At 41.1% G+C, this 25,451-nt stretch overlaps 2 protein-coding genes and 2 long non-coding RNA genes across 4 annotated transcripts; all 4 read right to left on the bottom strand.

Moving 5' to 3' along the window:
• Positions 1-1,033: 1,033 nt before the first annotated feature.
• CUZD1 (CUB and zona pellucida like domains 1) lies at positions 1,034-9,102 on the bottom strand. Its single transcript, XM_079312249.1, has 9 exons — positions 9,020-9,102; positions 7,702-7,837; positions 6,636-6,850; positions 5,511-5,661; positions 4,607-4,830; positions 3,591-3,763; positions 2,699-3,081; positions 2,121-2,389; positions 1,034-1,214 (listed from the first exon to the last, which is right to left on the bottom strand). Exons 1-9 carry the CDS (start codon positions 9,099-9,101, stop codon positions 1,042-1,044), a joined length of 1,806 nt encoding a protein of 601 aa, XP_079168375.1. The 5' UTR covers position 9,102; the 3' UTR covers positions 1,034-1,041.
• A 1,581-nt stretch (positions 9,103-10,683) lies between these two features.
• LOC306805487 lies at positions 10,684-13,848 on the bottom strand. Its single transcript, XR_013775224.1, has 6 exons — positions 13,813-13,848; positions 13,637-13,696; positions 12,766-12,801; positions 12,041-12,146; positions 10,990-11,331; positions 10,684-10,950 (listed from the first exon to the last, which is right to left on the bottom strand). It is a non-coding gene; the product is annotated as an uncharacterized lncRNA (long non-coding RNA).
• A 1,805-nt stretch (positions 13,849-15,653) lies between these two features.
• LOC306805373 lies at positions 15,654-17,581 on the bottom strand. The gene is made up of 3 exons (XR_013775191.1): positions 17,501-17,581; positions 16,478-16,570; positions 15,654-15,747 (listed from the first exon to the last, which is right to left on the bottom strand). It is a non-coding gene; the product is annotated as an uncharacterized lncRNA (long non-coding RNA).
• Positions 17,582-17,766: 185 nt separating this feature from the next.
• LOC306805379 (scavenger receptor cysteine-rich domain-containing protein DMBT1-like) lies at positions 17,767-20,523 on the bottom strand (the record flags this gene model as incomplete). Its single annotated transcript, XM_079313100.1, has 5 exons — positions 20,450-20,523; positions 19,670-19,762; positions 19,192-19,512; positions 18,749-18,778; positions 17,767-17,951 (listed from the first exon to the last, which is right to left on the bottom strand). The coding sequence occupies exons 1-5, from the start codon at positions 20,511-20,513 to the stop codon at positions 17,767-17,769; spliced, it is 693 nt and encodes a 230-aa protein (XP_079169226.1). The 5' UTR covers positions 20,514-20,523.
• Positions 20,524-25,451: the final 4,928 nt, after the last annotated feature.

The raw sequence follows: 25,451 nt of genomic DNA, 5'->3' as shown, positions 1-25,451 counted from the left end.
CCAGCCTGGATTCTTTGGAAGCCTTGTAGCTGCACAGGCACCTAAGTGAGGAATCCAGGCTCCTTAAGAGATACCTACAACAAATCCATGATACTTTTTTCATTTCTAAACCACCTGAGTATGCAGGAACAAGTGAAATGAATGTGTGCTCAGCAGACTTTATCCAGGTTTCAATATCCCAAGAAGTGCAAGTACTTTATTCATGGTTCATCTCAAGTGGATGTTGTTCCCAGACAGGATGTGCTGGGGCAGCTCCAGATGACCAGAGGAGTTTTCCTTTTACCCACTGGGATCAGTTGTGCTGTCATTTGGGGAGGTAGGAATGTGTCTCCAAATCCTCCTTCTGTGGAAGGCTGAGTTTCTAACTTCATTCTGTTGCTCTTGGATTTTGGGGTGCACCATTTCAATTGGAGATATGTGGACTTGATTCTAAACCCCTCAGTTGGGTGCACAAACATTTTTGGCAAAAGCTATTGATGGTGAAGCAAGTGTTGACTCAGGAACAGCAGAAGCATGTACAAGCCAGTATTTTTATTTATTCTGCCTGATATTTTCTTCTCCAGGAAAACTGATGTCTTTTGAAGACTGTCAGATCCTGATGGTAGTAAACCCACTTAATTTAGTAGATTAGTAGATTTAGTAGATTTGGAAGAGTGGATAATCTGCTTTGAAAATACATCTTGCAGTTGTCCCTGATCTTACTCCTGCCAGGTGCAGTTTCAAAGTGATTCAAAAAGACAAGATTTTTTTTTTTTTTTTTTTTTTTTTTAAGACAGAAGGATCTTAATTATCTTGTATTTCATGCCTGTAAAGGTATAAAGTATGTAAAGGTAGACACACTTTTTTTCAGCTCAGTGACTTGAGATAGAGATTTTGGGTTTGGATTTTTTTATTTGATAACAGAAGAAGTTGAAATGGATTTTTGAGTGTTGTTGAGTTCCAATGCTGTTAATTTAATGATTTTTTTATTTTTTCCCTCTTCCCTCTCTGGGTGACAAATATGAATAACAGTTGACACTAAACAGAAATCTCCAGAAGTAGTTAAAATGGGCTGTGGACATTTTGATAGCTGTGTCCTACCTGGTGTTTGTGGTGTTTTAGTGTCACAGCTACCACAATGACAATGTTTGAAATTAAAACCACAAATGCCAGAGTGTAGAAGTTGTATTGTTGCAGGTTTGGTGTTTTTTCAGCTTCCACTTCAGTGAGGGATTCTGCATAGAGAGAAAAATAAAGTGTTTAAAGTTTAGAATACTTCATGATTTAACTGGGAATTAAACAAGCATTTTTCAGATATTATTTGATAAGACCTACACAGAGTGCAAATCCTGAATATGTAGTACTGAAGAGTTGTCAAAATTAGTAATAAAACAATCCTGCAGAACATCATGATGTTCAATTCTTGGGTATTGCTGCAGCCAAGTTTCTGCCATGAGAGAGATGCTGAAGCAAGGCTGGGCAAAAAAAAAATACAACTTGTGGTTCCAGTGGTTTCCTATCTGCTCCTCAGTAAAAAACTCATTTTGCTTTATAATACCTGGTGTGATATATTTGCACTTTTTCACATTACAGATGTGTCCACTTCCACACATATGAATGCAAAATCTTTCATTATTAAAATAAGTGAGAACATCTCTAAAATGTTGCTAGAGTTCAGAAAGGTTAATAATTTAAAAAAATATATTCTAAGTACTATTAAGAGCAAGATTAATTCTAAATATTTCCTAGATCTGATACCTGAAAGCAAGTGGCCCAATGTGTTTTTCTCAGGTGGAGCTTTGGGCTCCATTAAAGTGAGAATAAGCACAGTGGGAATAGCAATATGAGCTTTTAAAAATAGCTTTTCCATATTTTGTAGTTTCTATTTGTTCTCAGTTCCTGACCACTGAGGATCAGAGGCTTAGTTATCTCACAAACACCTCTGCAGCTCTAATTCAAAGGCATGCTGCTTTTGGTTTCTGCTCTCAACATACTTTTATTCCTGTTCTGGCCAGTGCATGCAATGGGAACATTAACTTTGCCTGGAATAAGTCAGCTGTCTTTATTATCTGGAATAGCAACAATAAACCTGAGTGAAGTGCAGCCAAATGAATATTAAATTTTTATTTTTTCCCTCTTACCTGAGTGCTCAGCAGCCCTGAGATCTCTTTTCAGGCGGATGGGCCCCACTACAGTGTTGGTTTTCCAGGTGTATGGAGAGATGTCTCTCTTCTGCCTGGAGATGCAGCCTCTGGCACAGCGAGAGTTGGTGTTGCTGCTGTCACAGATCACAATGTCACACTGCAGATAAACTGATGGGAAGCTCCTCAGGAACCTGAAGGCCCTAAATTTGAATCTTCCGTGGTTCTCAAATGCTGGGTAGGTTACCACAGTGTCATCTTTATTGCAACTGTAAAAGAAGGTACAGATGTGTTAAACAGTCCACTTAGAGTAATCATTCTCACTGAGTACTGTGAATTGTAACTACAGCATTTAACCAGGGCACTGTTTTCACGTGGGCATACAATGATTGCTTTTTTTCCTTTGATGTGGTGCATGTTTTACCCAGCTCTGTTAGTGGAACATGTTACATTTATCTGCAACTCACTTCCAATCACAGCCTGCTAAAGAAGGTAAGTGGAGGAGCCAAAAGAAGCACAGTTGACATTTAGACTCCATTTCCTCACAGCTTAGGAGACTGTGATGAAATCATCCTTACCCACTCCTGATCAGGTCGTACGTCAGCGATCCGAAATCAGGCTGTGGAGATGCTGTGCAGGTATCAATGAACACCTGGAGGTTTGGGTCAGTGGAATGAAGAGTTGCTTCAGCAAAGAGAGTTTGGTTCAAGTCTACGTAGTATGGGGAGTACTGGATGGGATTGGAGAAGGATTCTGACTCGTAGAAGGCCATGGTGATGTTGTACCTCCCCCTGGCAGTCAGCTTCTGGATGACATTGTTTGTTGTGGTGTAAAGGATTTCTCGGGTTTCGTTGTTCTTCATTCTGCACTGAGCTGTGATAATGCTCCTCTGGCGGGTGATGGTGCTGCCAGCTGGAGCCAGGGAGATGCTGTTGGTGTAAGTGATCCTGTGACCTTCATCCTGGCAAAGGAACCGTGGGAAGGGCTCAGCTGGGATTGCACAGCTGTCCAAAGGAGCTGTAACTGAAGTTACAAACCTGCCCAGCTGTGCTTGTCAGAGCCCCAAGATACATTGCAAATGTGAAACATGCTGCAACCAAAAAATCTCATCAGTCCTCTGCCTGTTTTTTTTTTCAAAACACTGAACCAATCCAGGCAGTAAAAAGTTTAAGGAATAGTACATGGAGTATGAGAAGTACCAAAGCTATGGTCCTGTCACCCTTATTGGAACAGTGCTATGAACTAGATCTTGGGAATCTTTTGGGGGTCAATTTGTGTGGATTCTTCCCTACTTCTTTTGAAAGGTTCATTCATCATCAGATTCTTAAAGAGGCAAAAATGTTCTTTGTACTTCAAGACAGGAAACATGGAATGGGATGAGTTAAGTGAAAATCAAATCAATTTACTTACATGCTATTCATACACTGCTCTTATCTTTCCTGAGCTTTTTGATACTTTTATCCCCTTTACCTTTTTAATTGTTCCACAGCTGGCCAATGGGAAGGAGAAGATCACTGAATCTGTTACAACTGGTCTGCAAGATGGATCATTCAGCTGCAGGTCATCTTCCCTAAAGCCAAGGGAGGCCAGGTAAGACTTGCTCAGAACAATTCTCATGCTGTATGGAGAGCAAGTAAGGGTTGCTGCCATTGAAAAAGAATCAAACAGAACCAAAAACACATTAGGACAAGCTGCAGCAGTCATTTCTCACTTTGTCTAAATCCTTGAACCTGTCACATGGCTCTGGATTTGTCAGTGAAAAAGCTCATGCCCACTTGAGGTCATGCAGAAGTTGCACCAAAATTTTGTGCTCAGCTTTAGAAACCCATACAACTCATGCTGAAAGTTTAATTAAAAACCAGAAACACAGAATGGGTCTCTGCCTTTTAACAAGGGAAAAGGAATCAAAGAGCTGTTGCAGAATGATGGGTAAGGAAATTGATTTATCTCAGACATTGAGTCTTTAGAAGCTCCTTTCCACCTCAGTTAATGGGAAGATGGGCATGCAAGGATATAGGAGCAATAAGGAAAACAAGGCCCAGCTCAGTGGGGGAAGGAAATTACAACCCACCTAAACTCTGACTAACCAGTGCAGAGCAGGAAAATTCCTGAGTACCTTAGGCAACAAGACCATTTAAACTAACCAGACAGCAAGAATTTATCTTTGCATCTTAGCATGGTAACAATGCCTGTTTTGTACAAAAGAAGGAAAACCTCCAATTTTAAGTGGTATCAGCCAGAAAAAAAAGGACCCAAAAGTGAAAGGACTGTTTCTCTTTTGCAGATGGGTCAGGAAGTAACTTATGCTTTGTAGGTGAGATAATGTGGGTTGTTTTTTTTTTTTTTTTGTGTAAAGAAAGGTGAAATAGTACCAAGAAAAAGGTTTAACTCCTTAATATCAACCATCAGTTCTTTTGGATGTTTGTAAGAGAAGAATCACATCATAAAAAGAATCAGCATCCTCTCCAAGCAGCAAGGGCACTCACTGTTGGGTTCCGTGGGACCTGGCAGGGGAACACTGGAATATTGAGCTGAAAATCCTCTGTAGGAGTTGGTGTCATCTGTGGACAGCACAACTGTCATTGTGTTGGAGGAAGACTCAAATGTGGGCTGGGCACGGCCACACACCTTCCCCAATAACCCAGAGTCTGTGCTGGGGCCATCATACACTGCTGTGAAGTCAAGCTGGCAGTTTCTGTCCAGTTCCAGGCTGCAGGAAAAATCAGCACAGGGAAATCTGAGTGCAGACAGCTCTGGTGGTACTGGATAGAGGATCCAGTGCAGATAAAGGGTCTGAGAGTTCAAGTGAAGTAAAAGAATGGAGAACAGAACACCACAAATGGACGTTGTTAAAACCATTATTTAAAAAAGATGCTATTTTAAAAATTATCAAAATAATTTTTCAAGTATTGGCTTCTGTGGGCCTCTGAAACCTTTTGTGTGTGTCACAGAGTAGATTCCTGCATTTTTTCACCAGTGGAGGGTGGATTCTCCCAGAAGAGTATTAGCAGGTGGACCCTGGCCAGAGCATTCCACCCTGTGCAGAGTTTATCATCTCAGAGGCCAGGGATCAATGTAATGATTTCCTGTGGAATCCTCATTTCATACTGAATTCTTGCAGGGCATTCTGCAGTCTGGATATCTCAAGAAATGGACCTACACCCCCTGGTTGGTCACCTGAGATGTTTTCTGAATTTCTCTGACTGGCACTGCAGCAGCTTTAGGGTAATGACAGGGATGTGAAACACTTCACAACCATTTTATCATAACAGTCAACAAACCCCTTTATTTTAAAAGTGTGCAGGTGGTCTAAAAGTTAAAATGTACTTCTTTGACAAAGTAATAAAAAGAAAAACAGAAAGAATAAAGAGCATTAGGGAATTTACTCACAAAAAATCCTGGAACTGTAGGTTTATCTTTGAGTTTTTTGGTGCTTGTATGTGCCAGACACAGTGTCTGAATTGAGGGTAAGATGCTGGGTAGTTGGGGCTGCTGAATGTCCCATTGGGACCAGTTAATTGTCCCCCACAATTTTCAGGACCTGAAAAGGTGATATATTGGTAACAGAATAAGTCATATTAAAAAAAAACCAAAAAACAACCCCCAAACCCTTCTGTAACTACCAGGATTGATTCTTTAGGACTCCAGTCCTTTGGAAAGAATTAGAGGTACTAAAGATGGAAATTCTGTAGGGAATTTGAGGTCAGGTGGAATTACAAAATGGAGCCAGTGGTCACTATTTTTGTGAGGTTCAGTGTGATGATGCCTGAGCTGCCTGTAAATGAGTTAACTTTGGTACTAGAAGCAATTTAGTGAGAGCCACATTTTGGATAAATTTGGTGCCCTCTTGAAAAACTGATAATAAAGATGCTACACCAACCATACATGGTCTGTATGGAAGTGCAAAATCTGCAAGTATGACAGAGATTTTACTTGATAGACAATGGTAAAAAAAGTCAAACCAGTGGAACCTCAGACAAATATAGACTAGAAGTAGGACAGAATTTTTCAGCAGCAAAAATTAAACTGGAGCAGCATGAAGTGGGATTTGGTAACTGCTCTGTAAAGTTGAACTTTTTAAGAGCTTAAACCATGCCACCAGGTCAGCAGAAGCAAAGGGACTGGTCACAAGATAAGATTGATTTTGTCCCAGCTATTCTTATCTTTTAAAAGAAAAAAAGTAAGGAGTTTCTTGAATTAAAACTCCTACTGACTTCTGTGATCTGTACTTGCAGGAGTTCTGACTAGATGGTCAAATTCTCCTGGGTAAATGCTGTAATATTTGCAAGCTGAGTGCATTTCATAGAAGTCTGGAAGTAAAAGTAAAGTCCCATAATGTCACCTTTGCCATCACTTTTCTAAGTAAAATTTAACTTTTTATGATCTCTGCAAATACATTGTGCCCCTTCACTGATTTTTGTCCCATTCCATTCTCTGAGGCCTGAAGAGCTGAGTGAGACTTATTAAAATTTCTTTTATTATATTTCATAGTTCAAATGTTATTTAATGACTTACTTGACCCTGGTGAGAAGAAGTAGTAGTAGACAAAGAAGTTTCGTGTGAAAGCCTCAGGGTTGGTTGTTATGAGAAAAGTTAAACTGTCTGAGGAGGATTCAAGCACTGGGACTGCATCTGTGTCATCACACACTTGGCCAAGAAGAGGTGAATCAGTGGAGGGACCATCAAACACTTTGATGCTTTCTGATTCACAGCTTGAAGAAGGAGCAAATCTGTTGGAAAAAAACACAGTGAGAATCACCTGAGCTCATAGAGAAATGTGCACATGGGTTGGGGCAGTCCCACAAATACAGGCTGGGTGGAGAATGGGTTGGGAGCAGCTCTGAGGAAATGGATTTGGGGATGTTGGTGGTTGAGAAACTCAGCATGACCCAAAATTGTGCAGTGCAACCCTGAAAATGAATGGGCTTGGGCTGCCTCCAAAGAAGATTGAGGGAGGTGATTCTTCCCCTCTGCCCTCGTGGGACCCAGACCTGGAATGCTGCATCCAGCTCTGGGACCCCAGCACAGGAAGGATGTGCTGGAGTGAGCACAGAGGAGGACCTGGAGATGATCCCAGGGCTGGAGCCCTCTGCTCTGGGACAGGCTGGGAGTGTTCACCTGAAGAAGGATCCAGGGAGAGCTCGGAGCCCTTCCAGAACCTAAAGGGGCTCCAGGAGAGCTGGAGAGGGACTGGGGACAAGGGATGGAGGGACAGGAAAAGGAGAATGGCTCCCACTGCCAGAGGGCAGGAATAGATGGGATTTGGGGAAGGAATTCTCTGTGAGGGTGGTGGGACACCAGCACAGGGTGCCCAGATTTGCTGTGGCTGCCCCTGGATCCCTGCAGTGCCCAGGGCCAGGCTGGACATTGGGGTTCCATCACCCTGGGACAGTGGAAGGTGTCCCTGACATGGCAGGGGTGGAACTGGGTGAGCTTCAACTTACATCCAACCCAAACCATTCTGAGATTCACTGGAGTGCACAACAATATTCAATAGAGAGAAATATTTAGAGGCAATACATTTCTGTGCTGTATTCTGATGAAACAAAACAGTACAAAAGGAACTGTTGGAAATACTTACTTAAAATAGGAGAAAATGAGCCTAATTCTTTGGTTTGCATTCCTCTGGATTTGCCAGATGCAATTTGCATTTGCATTTAGTTCAATCCTTAATGCTTTGTTGGGCTCATGGAGTGAAGCCCCACAGCGAGGCACCCCTGTTGAACAGAAACAGCTTGCAAGGATATCTCTCAACTGTTTTCTTGCAGTAAATGCTTCATGCTGCATTATGTAATGACTGGGAGAGTCCATCAAACAGATATGAAAAATGTGCTAATTTTAAAAAATTGTTTATATAACTTCATTTTATGAAATCTGATTGATCAGATGGTAAAAGAATAATAAAAACCTTGGTTTATCCTGGTTTTCCTGGTAGCAGAGAAAAGGATCAAGCCAATAGCAAAACTAGAAATGCCAAGTGGTGAAGAACACCTCAGCAGCCCTCTTCAGCAAGGTTTGTCACCACAAACAATTCAAGCCTTGGGACTTGTAAGTTCTCTTATGAAAAAACCCCACAACTCAACTATGTCTGACATCACTGATGCTACTGAATAAGTTGTGAAGTAGTTGCAGTCATGGCCATTGGATAGGAAACTTTGGAGAAAGTTTATCATCTACTCTGAGCATAAAATCTCATTTCTACTTTAATATTAATGTAAAAATAATGGTTTAATGCAGTCAGAAGTATTTTCTTTAGAGTGCATGCAGTCCCAGAAAATAAGGTCAGGGTTTCTGATGGACTTCAGAGGGAATAGAAAAGTTTAGAAGAGATTTTTACCATCCCAAATGAAACCTCCTCATTGTGAGAGCATTACAGGTCAGTCCTACCCTCCTGCACTCTGGGGTCAGACAGCACTGGAGCAGCTGCAATACTTCATTATCCTCCAAAACCTACCCTCCTTTAATCAGCTACAGGGCAGATCTGAGCACAGAATGGTGATCCCAGACTGAGCAACAAACAGCTCTTCATTGCTTCTGACTGAACAAAGGAAAAATCAACAAATCTCTCTCAAAAAGCAAACATTTCCCAATTACTCTCCTGATTCCTGTTATTCTAATATAGTATTCATTTATAAAAGCAAATTTACATTCCAGAGTAAAACTACTTCAAAATTGAGTTCTTAAATTAAAATAACTGTCATAGGGTGGAATGTATATAATTTTTTTTTAATTTATCATTTTAAATGCTTGCAGTCACATTTTGGTGTCACTGTCATGCTATTAGCCCATTAAAATAAGATTCACCTTTAGAGATGTTCAACATTTTGCCCTTCAGTTGGCTACACAAGATCTATTGTGCAGAAATCAATAAAATATCACAGATAAACAGATTTCCATACCTGTGAATTCTACTGAGTTGCCTTCAGTGAGAGCCAGAGCAGTAAGGAGAGGCAGAAGGAGGAATTGCCTGAGCAGCTGCATTTTGAGGGTAGCTGGGGAGGGCAGGCTTTGGCTTTTCTGACTTTTATACCCCCTGCTATTTCACAATCACCCTGTAGTACAAGTTATCCTGGAGGGAGGGCTTAATCTGCCAGTCACAGTTTCTTTTTAACAGATATAGATGAGAAAGTAACAGGTGGGCCCATTTTTTTTTTAAGCAGGCACTGTGTGGAATAAATTTAAAGTGCATTTGTCAGCTCTCACGGCTCAAAGCACTTTTCAGTAGATTTCATTGAGAGGCTGTTTGGGGGTGTTGACATGAGCAGGAATGTTGTGGAAGGACTTGACAGACTCCCTTGGGAGGCACATCTGCAGTTTTCTCTTAGCACTTCTCATCAGGAGCTTGGTTTCTCCCCCCTTCATTTTGACATCTCTCTGGCAAATCATTCCCTGTCCTTGCTGAGCATTCCTCAGGTTGTTAAGTGCAGCTACTGTAAAAGAGTTGTCATGAATATATTGCTGAAACACTCAGGGATGAGCAAGGACAGGTTCATGTTTGTCACAGATCAAAAGAAGAAGATTGCACTGCCACCACTTTGCAGGCAGAACCTTCTTAGCCCCACACTGGGAGCTAGAGAAGGAAAAAGGAATCAGCCTTTCCTTCCTGAGGCAAGGAAACAAGCACAGCCCTGAAAGCCTGAGCTCCTTTTGACAACTTTAGCAAAATACCTGTTCCAATATATTCACCTTATTTTGTCTCATAAGGACCAAAGCTCTGAACTCTAGGGTATTTCTGAGTGCAGCAGTGAGTGCCCAGCCTTTAAGGCTGCTGAGGCTGTGCCAGTGCCCCAGGTGTGCTGTTACCTGGCCTTGGGTGTGGGGGCTCCCTCAGGAGCTGCCTGTGCTTCATTCCAGCATGGGCAGCACAAACCCCACAGCTGTGCAAACAGGGCTTCTTCCAGCTTTTCTAGAACAGACCTTCTTGAAACACAGCCAGGTGTTTTCTTTCATAGTGTTTCTTTTTTTTTCTTTTTTTTTTTTTTTTTTTTTGACAAAAACATTTTCTTTTATAAACAAACCAATATACAATGCATTTGTAATGATACTGTATTTGCAATCTCACACCTATGCCTTCTTTAAAACAACTCTCTCTGATTTTTAACTCTGTAAGGATTGAATGCAACAGTCTCTTCATCCTGAAATGTGTTTACACTGCCTTTGAGTGTGGAAGCATTGAATGCAAGTTTAAAGATGTTGCAGAGTGTTTGTATTCCCTTTGGCTTAAGGAAATGCTAAATTTGCATTTACTCTATGTTGTGTTTTATTTCTTATACCTACACATGTATTTGCAAGGAATTTTCAGGTGTTAACATCCCTTTTGTGACTGGATGTGAATCTGCAGTGAATGTGTGAGCTGGCAGGTGGATCCCTGCCAAACAGTGCTGTGTCTATCAGAACCAAATGCCCTTTAAATCATTACCTGTGAGAAGCAGAGCACAGGGTTATGAGTGTAGTGGAGAGAGTTTTGTATGAACTGAAGGAACACTGAGAAAGAAACAAAGTCTTGGTGAGAAAGAACAGGCACTTGATGCAATTATTTTTTGTCACAGATTATTTACTGAAGTTTAGGCTTTTACAGATCTTCTATATAGATCCAAAAGATCTGAGATTAAGGAACCCAAGTTCAGTTAAGATCAAATACCTTTAGATTTACACCCACTACAGTATATTTTTAGAAATCAGCAGCAGATCTTGGACCACAATGGACAGGTCAAGAGGTACATCAACATAATGCCATGGTCAGAAGGTTCATTGCTGGGGGACAATGACAACAACAACATCATCATTTGTGCTTCTCCTGGCTCTTCTGGGGCCTGGGAAATGAGGGCCTCTGTTCCCTGGGAAGGCTCGAGGTGGAGGAGGAGGGAACCTGTTCCCTGAGTTGGGTCTGTGAGGAAAAGGGAGCCTGTTCCCAGGGAAGGGTCTGGGAGGGAAAGGGAGCCTGTTCCCAGGGAAGGGTCTGGGAGGGAAAGGGAGCCTGTTCCCTGGGAAGGGTCGAGGTAGAGGAAAAGGGAGCCTGTTTCCTGGGAAGGGATGGGGAGGAAAAGGGAGTTTGTTCCCTGGGAAGGGTTGGGGAGGGGGAGGTGGGACGTGGCACCCTGACACTTTGCACCGTAGGCAGAGCCCAGACTGTACAGGAGCTCTGTAACGGAGCTGGACGAGCCTCTGGCCTGATGAAGAGTGCTTCCCACAGCTTGGGTCCTTTACACACCTGAAAAAGGAAAATAAAACAACCCCACAAATAAATTGTCATGGAATGATTGTGACATGTTCACTAAGCCCGTTTGTTTCTCAGTTGTAAGAAACTTTCTTCCAAAAATGTCCTTCTGGGATGTTACTCTCAGCTCACAGCTCTGAACTCCTGAGCACTGATGCCACTGCAGGAATTTGATTGTCTGTTGGTGTAATGTGCATCACAACACACACAAATATCACTCATGTAAAGCACCTAGTGGAATTCTGTTAATATATATTAAATAATATTATAAACTGCACAGTGATGAGGTAGTGGAATTTTACTGCACATTCAGCTATGGTTCATGCTTAATTAAAACAGACTAAAGGACAGCCCAGCCCTGGCAAGAAGGATTTTGCATTTTGGAAGCTTAGAGCTGTCCATGAAGGATTCCCCTGGACAGCCAAGGCAACACCAGCATCCCAGCCCCTCTGATGTGTTTGAAACCCTGCCAGCATCATCTGGTGCCATAAACCAGTCACTGCTCCAGTCTGGATCAACTGACATGCACCAAGAATGCTGCAGAAATAGTGGTGTTTTTGCAAAATTTTCTTGTGATTAGTATTGGTAGTATGGGTATGACTGAGTAGTCAAATCAAGTTGTACCTGAGCATTTGAGGGGTGTAAGAAAATGGTTTGGGGTATCCCAGGCTGGGGCATCTCACATGCATGAATAAATATTTACCATTCCACTGTTACTTTTGGCATCCCAGGTCTCCTTGGCTGGCACAGGCTCTTTAGGTATAACAGCAGCAGCTGCTTCATGTTGTCAGGCAGGGGAGTAATGTTTGCTGCAGTGGAGGGATTGAATGTTGATAAACCAGAGGCAAACACAGAGCAAAATGCAGCACATATTAAATACTGGCCTGCTTTGCACATGTAAATGAAGGCCTGGAATAGCAGCTGAGTGGAGAGGAAATTAATTTCTCTCTCTTTGATGATATTCCATTAAAAGCTCATTTCTCCCTCCTACAACTAGCAACTAGCCCGAGGTTACTCCTTGGTGTTGTTCTCCACTGGCAGAGGGTAAATTTGCCAGGATCATGAGATGTCTCTGCCTGTGAGCCCTCCAGAGCAGAGGGCACTGGGTGGGCAGCAGCTGGCAGCTGCAGGGAGGGCATTTCAAATATTTTTTAACCATAAATGATGCAAACCTAAGCCAGCTCATCCCCTTGGCAGTCACCACTGAGGATGGTTCTGCTGCCAGCCCTGTATGAGCAGTGTGTGACCCCTGGCTGAGCCAGGCATTCCCAATCTCTCTGCCTGCTCCCAGCCTCTCCCACTTCCCCTGCACTCAGATCCCCTCTGCCAATGACCTGCCAGCCCTTCCCAGCTCACATCTCTCACCCAGAGTATCCTGCCCTTAGGAGGAGAAGTCATTGAAAAGAAGAAAAAAATCAAGTACCTTACCTGAGCTGGTAGTTGCTGCATTTGTCTTTGCATGGGCTTTAAAGGCAAAAAAAAAAAAAAAAAAAAAAAAAAAAAAAATTTAAAAGTGAGCTAATTGGGAAAAATATGTGCCTTTATGCCACTCATCAAGACTAGGAAATATTACTAGCAATGGTTCTGAGGAATAGAATTGTCATGGACAAAGGGTTTTTACTAAAGAAAGTGACAAGTGACATATTACTGGCATTAATGGGAACAAGATTGAATTCTGTTTATCCCTTTGTGTGGGGACATAATCCCATGCTCAAATGTCTGCTCTGCACCTGAAGTTCACTTTCTTGTATGTTTTACCAAAGCAGCCAAGTGTCTTTTATCAAAGTAAACTGATAGAGCCAGACTCTAAGAGAATCCCTTAGTCTGTTCTGCGAGAAACTGAGGCAGAACATTATCAATTATTATTGCAATTCAATTTTTTCAAAAGATAAAGCCCACTGTGGAAAACTAAGGTTCAAAGCAAATACCACTGAATATGTCAAAAGAATTCCCAGTGACTCGACTTCCAGTGGGGATGGGACTTTGAAAGTGCAGGGGGCTGATTTTGAAGGAGTCAGGTGATCTAGAGGAAAACTGAATTTATGCTGGTGTAGTGTGTCTGTTCCTGTGAATTCCAATTCCTTAAAATTTTCAGCAGACCAGGTATTCCTCCTATATCAAGACCAACAATTCAGGTCCCTCAATTTATATGGAAGCCAAAAAATGATCCCCAAAGTTCAATATTAATTTTAGGAGATGGTGCATGCAGTGGTGACAGGGAGCCTTGCCAACACATCATCCTGTCCCAGCTTTGGGAGAGAATTTAGGGTACAAACCAGGGTAAATCTGCATTACTTACTAGTGGCAATGGCTGTTGTTGCAGGAGCTGGAGGGACTGATGGAGCAGCTGAGCTTGTCACTGTGAAAAGAGAAAATATGAAGTTAAGCATTGTCCATATTGTGAATACATGGGTGACTCACATGGAATAGAGTACACTGTCCACCACAGCTGCAGAAATGACCAGAAATAAATACCTGGGCTTTCAGCTCTTGTGGGCTTAGTTGTGACTGTCAAAGAGAAAACAAAACTACACTTCAAGACCTGTTCCTTTATTGTGTGGGCAAATCCAGGGCTGCCAAGGGGCAGAGGAGCAGGATTTTACTCAGGCTGATCCTTAATCCCAAAATTCTGCACATTATACTAAAGTCACACACACCTGCTACTCCAGGTGCTGTACCTTGTGCAGGGGCTGGTCAGGGACATGAGAAAAAACAAAACTGCAGGTTAAAAACAGTTTTGCCAATTACCCAAACCTCAGGAGACTTGCAGCTCTCATTGAGGGCTGCCAATGGTGCTGCTGCCCTGGTGAGATCCAGAGAGGGAATCCTGAGATTTTATTGTTAATATTATGGAGACAGTCAATACATGATCAGAGCATGGTGCCAGAACCACACTGAATTACTTACCAGGGGCATTGTCTGCTGGTGCAGCAGTGGATGCTGCTGCTGTGAGAAAGAAAACATTAATTTAAATATTGTCTGCATGTTAAATGTGTATTTTTTCCCCCTAACACCCATAACATGTAGGCCATGGTTACTCTTTATTCTTACCAGGGGTAATGTCTCTTGCTGCAGCACTAGGAGCAACTGTTGCTGCAAAGAAAGGAAAGGAGAAATTAAATATTAAGTATATATTTTTGCTCTGAAACTTGTAGCATGTAAGCCACAGTAACACTGTATTACTTACAAGTGGTTACATCTGCAGGTTTTGCAGTAGGAGAGACTGTTGCTGTGAGAAAAAAAAAATAAATTAAATATCTTGGGCATTTAAAATGTTGCTTTCCATCATAGCATATAAACCAGAGTAATGCTGTATTACTTAATACAGAGTGAAAAGGTGAAATTAAATATTGTTCTCCATTTTAACAATATACTTTTTCTCTGAGACATTTCCTGCATTAGCTGTCTAAATCCAGGTGGGGATAGTGAAAAAGTGGCAGATTAAAAATTCTCTGTTTGGATCCATTCCTTGAATTGCAGGCTGAAGTTAATTGTTGTTATTCAGCTAATATTAAAAATGGTTTTATGGGAGGGAGGCACCTCTCCCATAAAAGTTACTGTATAAATTAATTATTTCATTAATCTGAAATATGATCAGCAATCTGAAGTTTTTAGGGGGACTTTTTCAGCAAATAAAGGACTGATTAAATAATAATCTCAATAATCTTTAATGTCTTCTTATGGGGTACCTACAGACAACTGAACAGCCACTTTTCATTTTCAGGAAATCAATATGAGAAAATAATCAATATCTGTATCTCTTCTCAAATGAAATTCTTTGTTAAGTGTAGGATATAATCAAAGGAATCAGTGAGCACTGAATTTTCCTGAGATTTTAACACAGTTTACCTCCATTGTGTACAAATTTAAGTAACAAAGTTAGTGGAGCTAGAAAAGAGCATTTTTTCCCATTTAACCATTGAACAGCATCCCAGTTACACACAGTGTCTATAAGAAAGATGAAATTGTCTGAACAAGGAAGGGAAGAAGCAAAATCTGATCAAAACTCTGTAAAGGAGTCTCCTAAGTTGGAAAATTTTAGTTTCTCTCCTTTTGAAAGTGAAATGACTGCCAGGAAAAAGGCAGAAAAAGAGCAACTGATATTTCTTCACTAATTGGTGAAATTCAGCTTTGAATAGATTTTTAATACCTAAAAATTATTTCATAAATTCATTAAAGCAGCTCTAAAAGGTTGCAAAGTGTACAAAATAGATGTCAGAGAGTTTCCTCAGAAAAGAGGGTGGGAAGAGCTGGGATGTGGGGTCACACATGGCAGCACCATCAGGCCAGGCTCTTTCTCACCTTCCCTCACTGTAGGCAGTGCTGCTGGAGCTGTTGCCTCAGTGCTGCCTCTGGCTGGGGCAGATGTGCTCAAATTTTCTGCTTCTGTGGCTGAATAATCTGATGAACCTTTGAGGGGAAAAAGAAAGCAGGAGGAACAATGAACAATACTGCCCATAGGAACCAGAATTGAATGTTGATTAAACTGGGTTTGTCATAATGTTAAAAGTGTAAAGTCTTTATCACCACATAACACCACAATAAATAAATATTTATTAGTTGGGTTTTTAACCTTCTTATCTACTGGAGAATGAAGCAGTATGTTCATACCCTCCTTATTAAACTTATTTGCATGATTTTGACATACAGTCTGGCTGTCCTTTAGCTCACTTAGGCTCCAAATTGGATTTGCAACTCAAACTTTGCAATGTAAGCTGTGCTTAGAATTCCTGGTGTAGTTCCTGCCTCAGGCTCTTCACTCACTGAGTGGATGCAAAGGAGGAATTTGAGGGTTTGGAAGGGACTGTGAAAGTGTTGAGAAAATCCATTACTGGAGAAAAACTTCAATCAGTGATAGAAAATGGATCTGATGATTGCTGATATGCTTTTGATTGCATCCTTGAAGGAAGAGAGACTTGGATTGTAGCCTCTAAAATCTGATCATTTGAGTCAAAACACTCAGGTGAGGTTAGATTTTGTTGATATTGAATATAAACTGAACTTTTCTTCACTGAAACAATGAGCTAGCAGTTGACTGATCTTGAGGTTTATTAATTTACTTTTATCCTATCAATGTAATCTATTTTGAACAAACTCAAGCACTGTTACTAGATTTTATGGCATTGTGTCTGTGCCTTACCTTCAGCCAGTGTGGAAAGGATTTCTGCAGATGGGGTTGTCTCATCTACAAGCCCAGCAGGTGTCAAGTTTGATTCTGTAGTTTTTTCAGAGGCTGTGAGAAAAAGGAAGGAACGTGGAAAGAATGCTCAGGTAAGGCTGAGATCAGCTCTTGGTGAATTTAAATGCTTTCAGATTCCTTGGTGTGGATTCAAAATGTGCCCAATCCAGCTCCACCTGCAGGGTGGCAGCAGGTCCATGGCAAGGTGGCCAAATTCATGGACATTTTGCAGCATATTTTGGGCTTTTCCACTGAAGTCCCCTCCTAACCACATTTTTCTGCCATGCTGCATGCTGTGCAAATGCCCTTCACCTGTCTGTGGTGGAATTGGGATTTCTGATGTCCTGCTTTCCCCTGTGGTGGGAGGGAGGGAGGGAGTGAAAAGGGGAGGCTGAAAAGTGAGAAACTAAATGGCTGCAAGCAATTAAAAGCTTAAGAGTGATTTCAAGAGCTTGTGACTTGATTCAGGTCTCAGATTTAATTTAAAAAAAATTAATCTAGTGGATGGTGTTGCTGCCTATAGCAGAGAGTTGGATCCAGGGGATCTTTAGGGTCCCTTCCAACCCAAACCATTCCATGATTATCAATCTGCTGAATAACTGGGAGGCTCATCCCCCAGCTGAGGGAAAGGAAATGAGTGAAAATGCCTGTCTGTGATCCTTAATGTTTCCAGACAATTTATGAATTTTGGACACAGAGAATTACAATGATCTGGGTGTTTTTTCTTTGCAAATTTGTAAGTATATTCTTTATAGCTACAACCCAGAGCTATTAATCAGTAAGTGGATGTATCCCTGTGTCCTTTTAGGCTGATATTTTTCAAGTGAAGATCTTGTAAGGGGATTGTTCCTTCACAAAAGAGGAACTAAGGACAACTATATTGTCTGCTATGAATATTTACATGGTCACATCTTAATTTAGCTGAAATCCCCAAATTAACAGAGTGTTTCTTTTAAAAAGCACATGTGAAATGACTGTTCTTACCTTTATCAGCTGTGGTTGGGATTTCAGGAGCTGGTGTGCTCATTTTCTCTGTGACATTAGTGGGTGCAGAAGACACATCTGGGGCCAGATGAGGAAATACAAAGCAGAGAGAGATTGGCAGCAATTAGGAGTGAACATGTGAATGACAGTCTTGATGAAAGGAAATAAATTTGGGCTTTGTGGGACAATGAGTCATTGCACAGTCTTTTAATTTTTATTACAAAACAATTACTTTCACTTGATTTAATATTTATTAGCAAAGACAGTCAGTCTTTGTGTTGTCCCTGACTGCATTGTTTCACTCCTAGAGGTGCAGAAGTCATTTGGAAAGGTGCAAATGGGCAGTTGTAAGGGAGAATAAAGCACGAGGTTTGTGCCTCACCTGCCACGGTCTCTGGAGCAGGAGATGTCTGAGTCTGGGCTGGGGTTGGGCTGGGAGCAGGGGAGGAACCTGCAGAGACATTGCAGGGATCTGAGACATCATTCACACTTTGGGTTTCACGGCAAAGAAAGATCCCTGCACTTGAACTTTTGGTCCTGTGGCTCAGAAAAACTTTTTCCAATAGTCACTGTAAGAGAACTTGGGAGATTTGTGCTCCTCCTGTCTGCTTTAAACAAATCACATCTGTTGCTCAAAATTTCCACACACATTTGCAGCTTGTTTTTCACCCTTGCCTTTGCCCAGCAGAAATCAGGGGTTTCTGTTGTGTGTTGTGTTGTCACAGTGTTGAAACCTTAAGAATAAAAAGCTTTTCTTTTCTGTGTTACATACAATAAAACACTCATGATTCTATATGGTAGAAAACTGCATTTTAACATCTGCTCTTCTGTGACTGTGCATTATAAAGAGCATCATTAACACCCAGAAATCCTAAGAAACATTAGTAGAGTGTGTACTTTAAAGTTTCCAGGGTGTTATGATTATTTCAGCAAAGAAATGGAATCAGAAACTTAGACCTGGACTGTAAAGACTTGCCTCATGTTTTCACTAATTATTAATAGGTATGTGGCAAATACAGTTTGTATTAGCAATATAAAGAAATAATGAAATATAAAGAAATAGTGCAGTGGATGAGCAAACAGTAATTTGGAGCAATAGCTTGTAATTCAGAATGTGTGCCTTTGTAGAAAACTGTCTGCCAAGGAACTGTAATCACATGATTTTTTGAGTTTGAAATTAAACTCTGAGCATTGGGGAGACTGTAAAGAGCTAATTTTAGGACTTCTGTCCCAAAAGCTCAGCCTTACCTGTTGGTGCAACTGTGGAGAGCATTGCATCTGTGAACAGCAAAAAAAAAAAAAGCAAAAGTTTGCTTTATTGGGCAGTTATTTATATTATATATTTATGGCAAGAATTTTTCTTGTTTCCACTCACACATGCCTGGTTCACAACTGGATGGACCTCTATTTTCTCCTTAATCTTTGCATTTCTTATCTTGGCTATAATCAGATGTTGACTACAGTGGTCCTGAACTACCTGCTTTTCACTATTTTCATACTCAGGGCTTGCTGTCCAATCTTGTTATTTTGTACAGTGCATTCTTTTGCTCCTCAATCACTCAGACTCAAACATAAGACCCTCCCCACACCCAATTTTCAACCCTGGTCTGATTTCCAAGCTCTACCCTGATATTTCTTACATTTATGGTGGACAAGAGTACAATTTTTCTTCTTATTAATTTAACTTTTACCTGAGCAGATGACACCAACATCCTCATTGAGTCCACAGTTGTGCTTGCCCCAGCCAGCGTGCTGGCAGTCCCAAAGGTGGGATTCAGTTCCTTTACACTGCACATCATCCAACTGGATAATTTTCCCACTGGGGCCAAAGTAAGACAGTCCCAGGACAGAGACAGCTCGGCCACACTTGAGTTGTCTGCACACAACGTTGGCACTGTTCATATTGAAATAATCATCACAGACTGTGCCCCATTTTCCATCATGGAAAACTTCAACCCTCCCGGCACATCGGTCCTCTCCAGACTCCAGTCTCAGCTGTGGTTGTGGTGGAGCTGAAGCAAAAATTGACAGGTGAACCCCAATTTGTTTATTTATAGCTGAACTTCTGCTGCCTGCATTTGAATCCCCACGGCTCTGCACAGCCACAGCTGGCCCAGGGAACTCTGCACATCTGCCAGGTGTGCTCACAACCAGGAACTCGTCTCTTACCTTTGCGCTGGAATTTGTCCTTAATCCAATCAGTAAATTTGTTCCACAGTGAGTTTGGGTCTCCATCTGGCTTGTTCCACCAGGTTCCACTTGCTGTGGCAGAGAAGGAAACATTAGCCCTGAAGTAATGCATCATACTCTTGTTTTGTAAATAATTCAGTACAGCCAGCCCTTAATTTACACTCTGTGAAATACCTCTTTTTGTAAGGGATTGTCAAGGCTTTTTTCATGGTGATAAATAAAGCCCAAATTATCTCATTTAAATTAGCAAGATTATAAGTTTGAAGGAACATGTCATGCACAGCATATTTCGAGCTCTGTGTTTCTTTCCCCTTTTTTCTCTACATTTAAAAATGTACAGTATAGAATAATTTTAATTAAAACTAGAATATTAGAAGAAGAACATTTAGAAAACAACTTCTGCAAGCAATTTCCCTCATAGAAAAGAAACAAAGGAATATTCTTCAGCCTTCTCCAATCTGTAACCTTCATAGGTTATATTTTTGAAATATAGTATCTTAATATAATAATACATACATTATATATATTGTATTTTGAAATACATATATTTCAAAATACATAGATTTTGAAATAAATAGATTTTGAAATACAACCTACAGATTTTGACTGAATCTTCGAAGTAAAAGACAAGCTTTCAATTCTATGGTACAAAACTCATCAGTAATATCCAAGGAGAATCTTTGCCACCACTTCCAGCAAGCCAGCCTATATTAGTAAATAATTATACACTCTGCAAGCATGAAATAAAATTTCCAGTACCTGGTTCAGTCAGGAGAGTGGTGCTCAGCAGAAGCAGCCAGGTGAGACGCAGGTGAAGGTCCATGGTTGTTGGGGGTGATCTGTTCTAGCCCAGCTGCAGAATTTATACCAAATGGGTTCTGGTCTGCATCAAAGGCAGGTGCTGTGCAACCTGAGCCCTCCCCCTGCACTTCCAGATCCATGCCAAGGAAGTGATTTAGGGAGGATTTTCCTTTCACAGGTACATCCAGACATCCGGATGAGGAGATCCAGCTCAGGGAGCTGTTCCAGCCTGGTCTCAGATCTTCCCAAACACTCCCTGGGCTCCTTTGTGACCCTGTGCTGATGGTGGGGCTGTACCAGGAAGCAGTGATTTACTTTTGGAGATTAGGCTGTTTGGGAAGGAATCTTGTGCCACCCATGAAGAAAATTTCCAATTTACAACCATATTAACCAGATTAAATTGGTGTGAGGATTGTGCCAGAAGATTAACATCCTAAAAGTGCCAGGCAAACCTCAAACAAATTCTCTTTGTTTGCCAAAGTTACTCCTGTAAGAAGAAGTTTTTCTTATTTTCCTGACTTCTCCTTAACCCTCCAGCATGTTTTGGATCTGCAGTCTCTCTGTCTGACTTGCAGCCCCCAGAGCAATAAGAGCTTCCAGTCTTTTCCTCATCATGAGGTGATGGTGTCACCATGGCCTCTGATATCCTAAAGGATGCCTCCATCTCTGCCTCATTTTGTCCTGTCAGGGAGAAGGGACTCAGCTACAGGGAGTAAAACAAAACTAAATTTTCTTAGCTGAATTAAAAGTGAGCATAAATTCTTTCTTTTCATGAATGCTTTGCTTATTTTCATGGCACAGCACAGCTCTATTTGGAGCCCCTGATATAGGGATAGAAGGTGGCATGGGAGGAATGTGGCTGAATGTAAAAATCTTTTATTATTAAGAATCATCAAAATTTGCTTTTTCAGCATTCCTCAGTCTCCTTTACAAAACAGGTCCCAAGGAAACCATGCAGAGGGTAAATCCTGTGTGCAGCAGGGCTGACCTTTGTGACCTTGGAAGAGCAAAGCTGTTCCCCAGAACATCATCTTAAAGAAATCTGTCAAAATCTGCTCCTAGGAATCAAGGAGGGCTTGTAGTGAAATAATTTTTGGCAGGAGGTTCAGCATTAATCTTTCTTCACACAGTGAAGTTTTGCTGCACTGGCACATCTCCCCCTCCCTGGGAATAACTTTATTTAGTTATTTATTATTTTAGTTGTTGCTAGTATTATTTTATTTAGTGTTTATTTATTTTATATAGTATTTATTATTTAACTATTTTATTTAGTGTTATAATTTCTGTAAGTATCTGGGCTTAAAGGGGTTGAAAGCAGAGGGGAAATGTGGAATTTTTCTGGTGGCTGCTGCCACTGGAGGGCAGCTGGGCCCCGTGCTTGAGGCTGGGGGAAGATGCTCCAACACCACAGAGATGCTGTGGTGCCCATAAAAACACCCCACCTGAGCAAATCCCATTAAATACACGTATTTGTAAAGAATTTCACTAAAATGTTTTTGAAGGAATAAATTAGGGCCAACTGCTTTTCTTCTGCACTTGTATTTAGTTGCATTTCTTGTTCCCTGGGGAAAAAGAAAAATCACTGATGTGTGTGAATTCACAGCTTTTCCCCATGCTATAGCAATATATTTAATATTTCTTTCAACATCATACTGCCCTCCTGAAAAGTGTTCTTATGCAGTAAATCCTGTTTTTTTGCTGAACCCATTGCATTCCCAGCAATCTGGGGTGGGCCATGTCCATAGAGGAGTTCCCAGTGCCAAACTCAATTCTGTCCCAGCCCCTTCCCCAGCTCTGTTCCCTTCCCTGGACCCTCTGCAGCCCCTCAATGCCTTTGTTATCCTGGGGACCCAGAGCTGAACAGCCCCTGTTTGCTCTCTGACAGCCTTTACACTAAAGCCCTGTGAGTTCTGGATGAAAGGTGCTTTTGAGGAATGAGTAGAGAAAATGCAAATCCCATCTGGAGTAAATCACATCCTCAATAACATGACCTGCAAAGTGACTGCCTTTATTTATGTGAGTTTATTGTAAAGTGAAAACTTCATGTATGAAGCCACTGTCAGGCTAAACTGAGTATTGAGAGCTGGCTCCATCTTCCCAGTCCCAGAGGAGAATTCCCTTGGGATAAGGGTGTCACATCCAGCCTCTGGAAGCCCCAGTGAGGAAAATCTGTCAGAGCTGAAAGCTGTGCCCAAATCAAGGGGTGTCAGTGACCTTGGCCACACATGGCAGGACAGGTCACTCCATCCTTACCCAAGGCTTCCTGCCAGCACACCTTGCTTGTCTTGGCATCTGCTGCATTCCTGCAGCTTTTCCTGCTCCCCACTTCCCTGTGGACAATGGTCTTAATGCAGAGTTTTCTCAGCTTCCAGCAAATCCCTTTGACCTCAGCAGTACCATGGGCAGGGTCACACAGAGTGCCACCAGTGACATTCTGCAGCACCCTTTGAACATTTGGCATCACAAACGTGGGAGTGCCCTTGGGATGCTGGCGCCACTGTTGCCTTTAAATTTAATTTAAATTTTGGTGGTAAAATCAGTGCAGTGAGACACATGAAGTGAGCTGTGTAACTCAAGAAGATTCTGTAGGCTGCCAAAGTTAAAGTGATTTATTCCCAGCTGAAGAGTGGCTATGAAATTAGTCATAATGAAATAAATTACCTGTGTTAGACAGATGATAGTGGGTATTTATTTATATATTTATGCATTTATTTAGTGGGTATTTATTTATATATATTTACAATGAGGTATTTAAATTAATAGAGTAAAACCAAGGTTCAACTCATTGAGTCAAAGGTGACCAAAAAGTCAAAAGACATGAGGTACATCAAACCAAATGTCATAATTATTTCCTTATAACTGCATTTTCTTTTCTCCTTTCATATCACTTAAGGGCCTTTGAGTTTCATTAGGGAGTGCAACAATTCTCTTAGGACTTTTTTTATGTGAGGTAAATATGGATAACAGATAATATTAAAAATGCTGCTTTATGCAACATTTTTCCTTTTTTAAGACTTGAAACTTTCAACAATCTGATCCAGTGAAGAGGTTTTTCACATACAAAAGATACAGTCCTATACAAATCAGATTTATATTTGTTTCATGTATTAAATCTTCTTAAATATTAAAAATCTATGGTTAGCCTCATGAAAACTTATGAAAATCAGAATTACTGCCTTCACTGTGGTCAAACTATACTGTACTTTAAGCTTTTCCTCATGCATAAGTTACTGAAGAAACTAAATAAGCTGAAAATCAGTAATAATTTAAAGAGAAAGCTTTTATGGTTGGGAATTTATTTTCAATATAAAAATGGTTGAATAAATATGAAATTGAAAATGACAGGAATTTTAGTTCCCATAGAAGTTTTCAGAGGAGGAAGTAGGCAAAATATACATTTTAGCAATTACAGTTTCTATATAATTAACTGTATTTTTAGGAGAGGTTCTTCACCCAGAGTGTGGCTGGACACTGGAACTGCTCCTCTGGTTACAGCACCAAACCTGCCAGAGGTCAAGAAGTGCCTGGACAACATTATAATTGTGATTTAAGTGAAGTTATTCCTGTGAGGAGCAGGGAGCTGGACTCAAACATCATAGATTGTTTCCAAATCAAGATATTCTATGATAACACTTCACCTGTTTTGTAAAATCTGTTTTGTTTCACAGAGGGACCAAAACTGGATAATTAATTATGTGCTGACTGACCTTGCTAACAACTTGAAAAATCAGTGGAGAGCATGACTTTGAACTTTTTTTCTGATCAGGCAGACATGAAAAAATGTTGTCAGGGTTAAATTTGGGAAAGAACCCAAAGGGCCAGAAGGTCATGGCATATCCAGAGGGATCTGACACAGCCCTGGCTCCTTTCTCTGCCTTGCTGTCCCTAAGCTGCAAAGGAGTCATGACTCTCAATCTTTGCACTTGGTTTATCCTGGTTATCTCACTCAAATAAATAATCCTCAGGTGTTCAATAAAAGCTTTGTCAAAGTAAGATATGTGGGATTAGGACCTTAAGTTCAGGAAAAGTCTCCTGTGTGAATGTTTGTTGGTTCTGTGAGAGCAGAATGTACCTGGGGATTGATTTTGCTGCTCCTCCCAAGCCTTGGTTGTGAGCAAATAAAGTTGGTTAAAAGAGGTTACAGGTGCCTAAAAAAGTATATAACAGGATGGACTCTGAGTGACACTGCTTAAAATGCTCTGAAAGATTTTGAATCTTAGTTGGATGGAAGTTTGCCATGTCAAATATGGATTAAAAATAAAGAAAAAGGAGGGAAACATTGAATAGGACAGAGATTTGGTGACAATGTGGGCACTAAGAGAGGCATAATGTTATTGGGAAATGTGTTTTATAGTTCAGGGGAGCATTTTTCCATCTGACAAAATTAAAAACTCACTTTGGCTCCCCTTGAGCAGGCAAAGGTATTGCCTTGTACACCAGCACATGGCACTGGCATCACAGTGACTGTCACACTTTCCCCATGCCACCCCTCAAGAGAGCACTCCCACAGGTATTCCTCATCCCTCCTGCACTGCACAACATCCATGACAATTTTTCCTGGGCTGTGAGCAAAAGTCACATCTCCTGAAGGTGACATTCACAAACCTGCTGGTTGCAGACAGTGCTGTATCAATTTTATCCCAGAAATCATCACTAATGTTCCCCCAGGCTCTGGCAAAATATCTCAGCCTGCCCTCAGCACTGGTCCCACCCTTTCACCAGCCTCACTGACCTTTATTTGAAAGACAAAAGAGAATTACCCTTGGTCCAACCCATTCACCAGCCTCACTGACCTTTATTTGAAAGACAAAAGAGAATTTCCCTGAACCTGGGCATTTCATGGAAAGACAGAATCAGATGTTTTATGCCTGAAGCAGGTTGTTCTGGGTCATGTCTATAAGAGCATTGAATACCTGCAGTGTTTTGCTCTGTACAAACTCAGTTGTGAAATATCAGAGCA

The sequence above is a fragment of the Erithacus rubecula genome (assembly GCF_903797595.1).
Source record: "Erithacus rubecula genome assembly, chromosome: 9".
In the NCBI taxonomy this organism is placed as follows: domain Eukaryota; kingdom Metazoa; phylum Chordata; class Aves; order Passeriformes; family Muscicapidae; genus Erithacus; species Erithacus rubecula.
The sequence above is the reverse complement of the archived record's forward strand: the minus strand, read 5'-3'. Positions and strand labels throughout refer to the sequence as shown.

Bases quoted from the DNA above. Each gene is read 5' to 3' on its own strand.
- CUZD1 (XM_079312249.1), bottom strand. From the start codon at position 9,101: ATGCAGCTGCTCAGGCAATTCCTCCTTCTGCCTCTCCTTACTGCTCTG. The intron at 3,082-3,590 runs GTAAAGGGGATA...TTCCTTTGCCAG, and splicing joins GCTGTGGAACAATTAAAAAG to GATGAAGGTCACAGGATCAC. The intron at 1,215-2,120 runs GTAAGAGGGAAA...CTCTCTATGCAG, and splicing joins CAGGGCTGCTGAGCACTCAG to AATCCCTCACTGAAGTGGAA.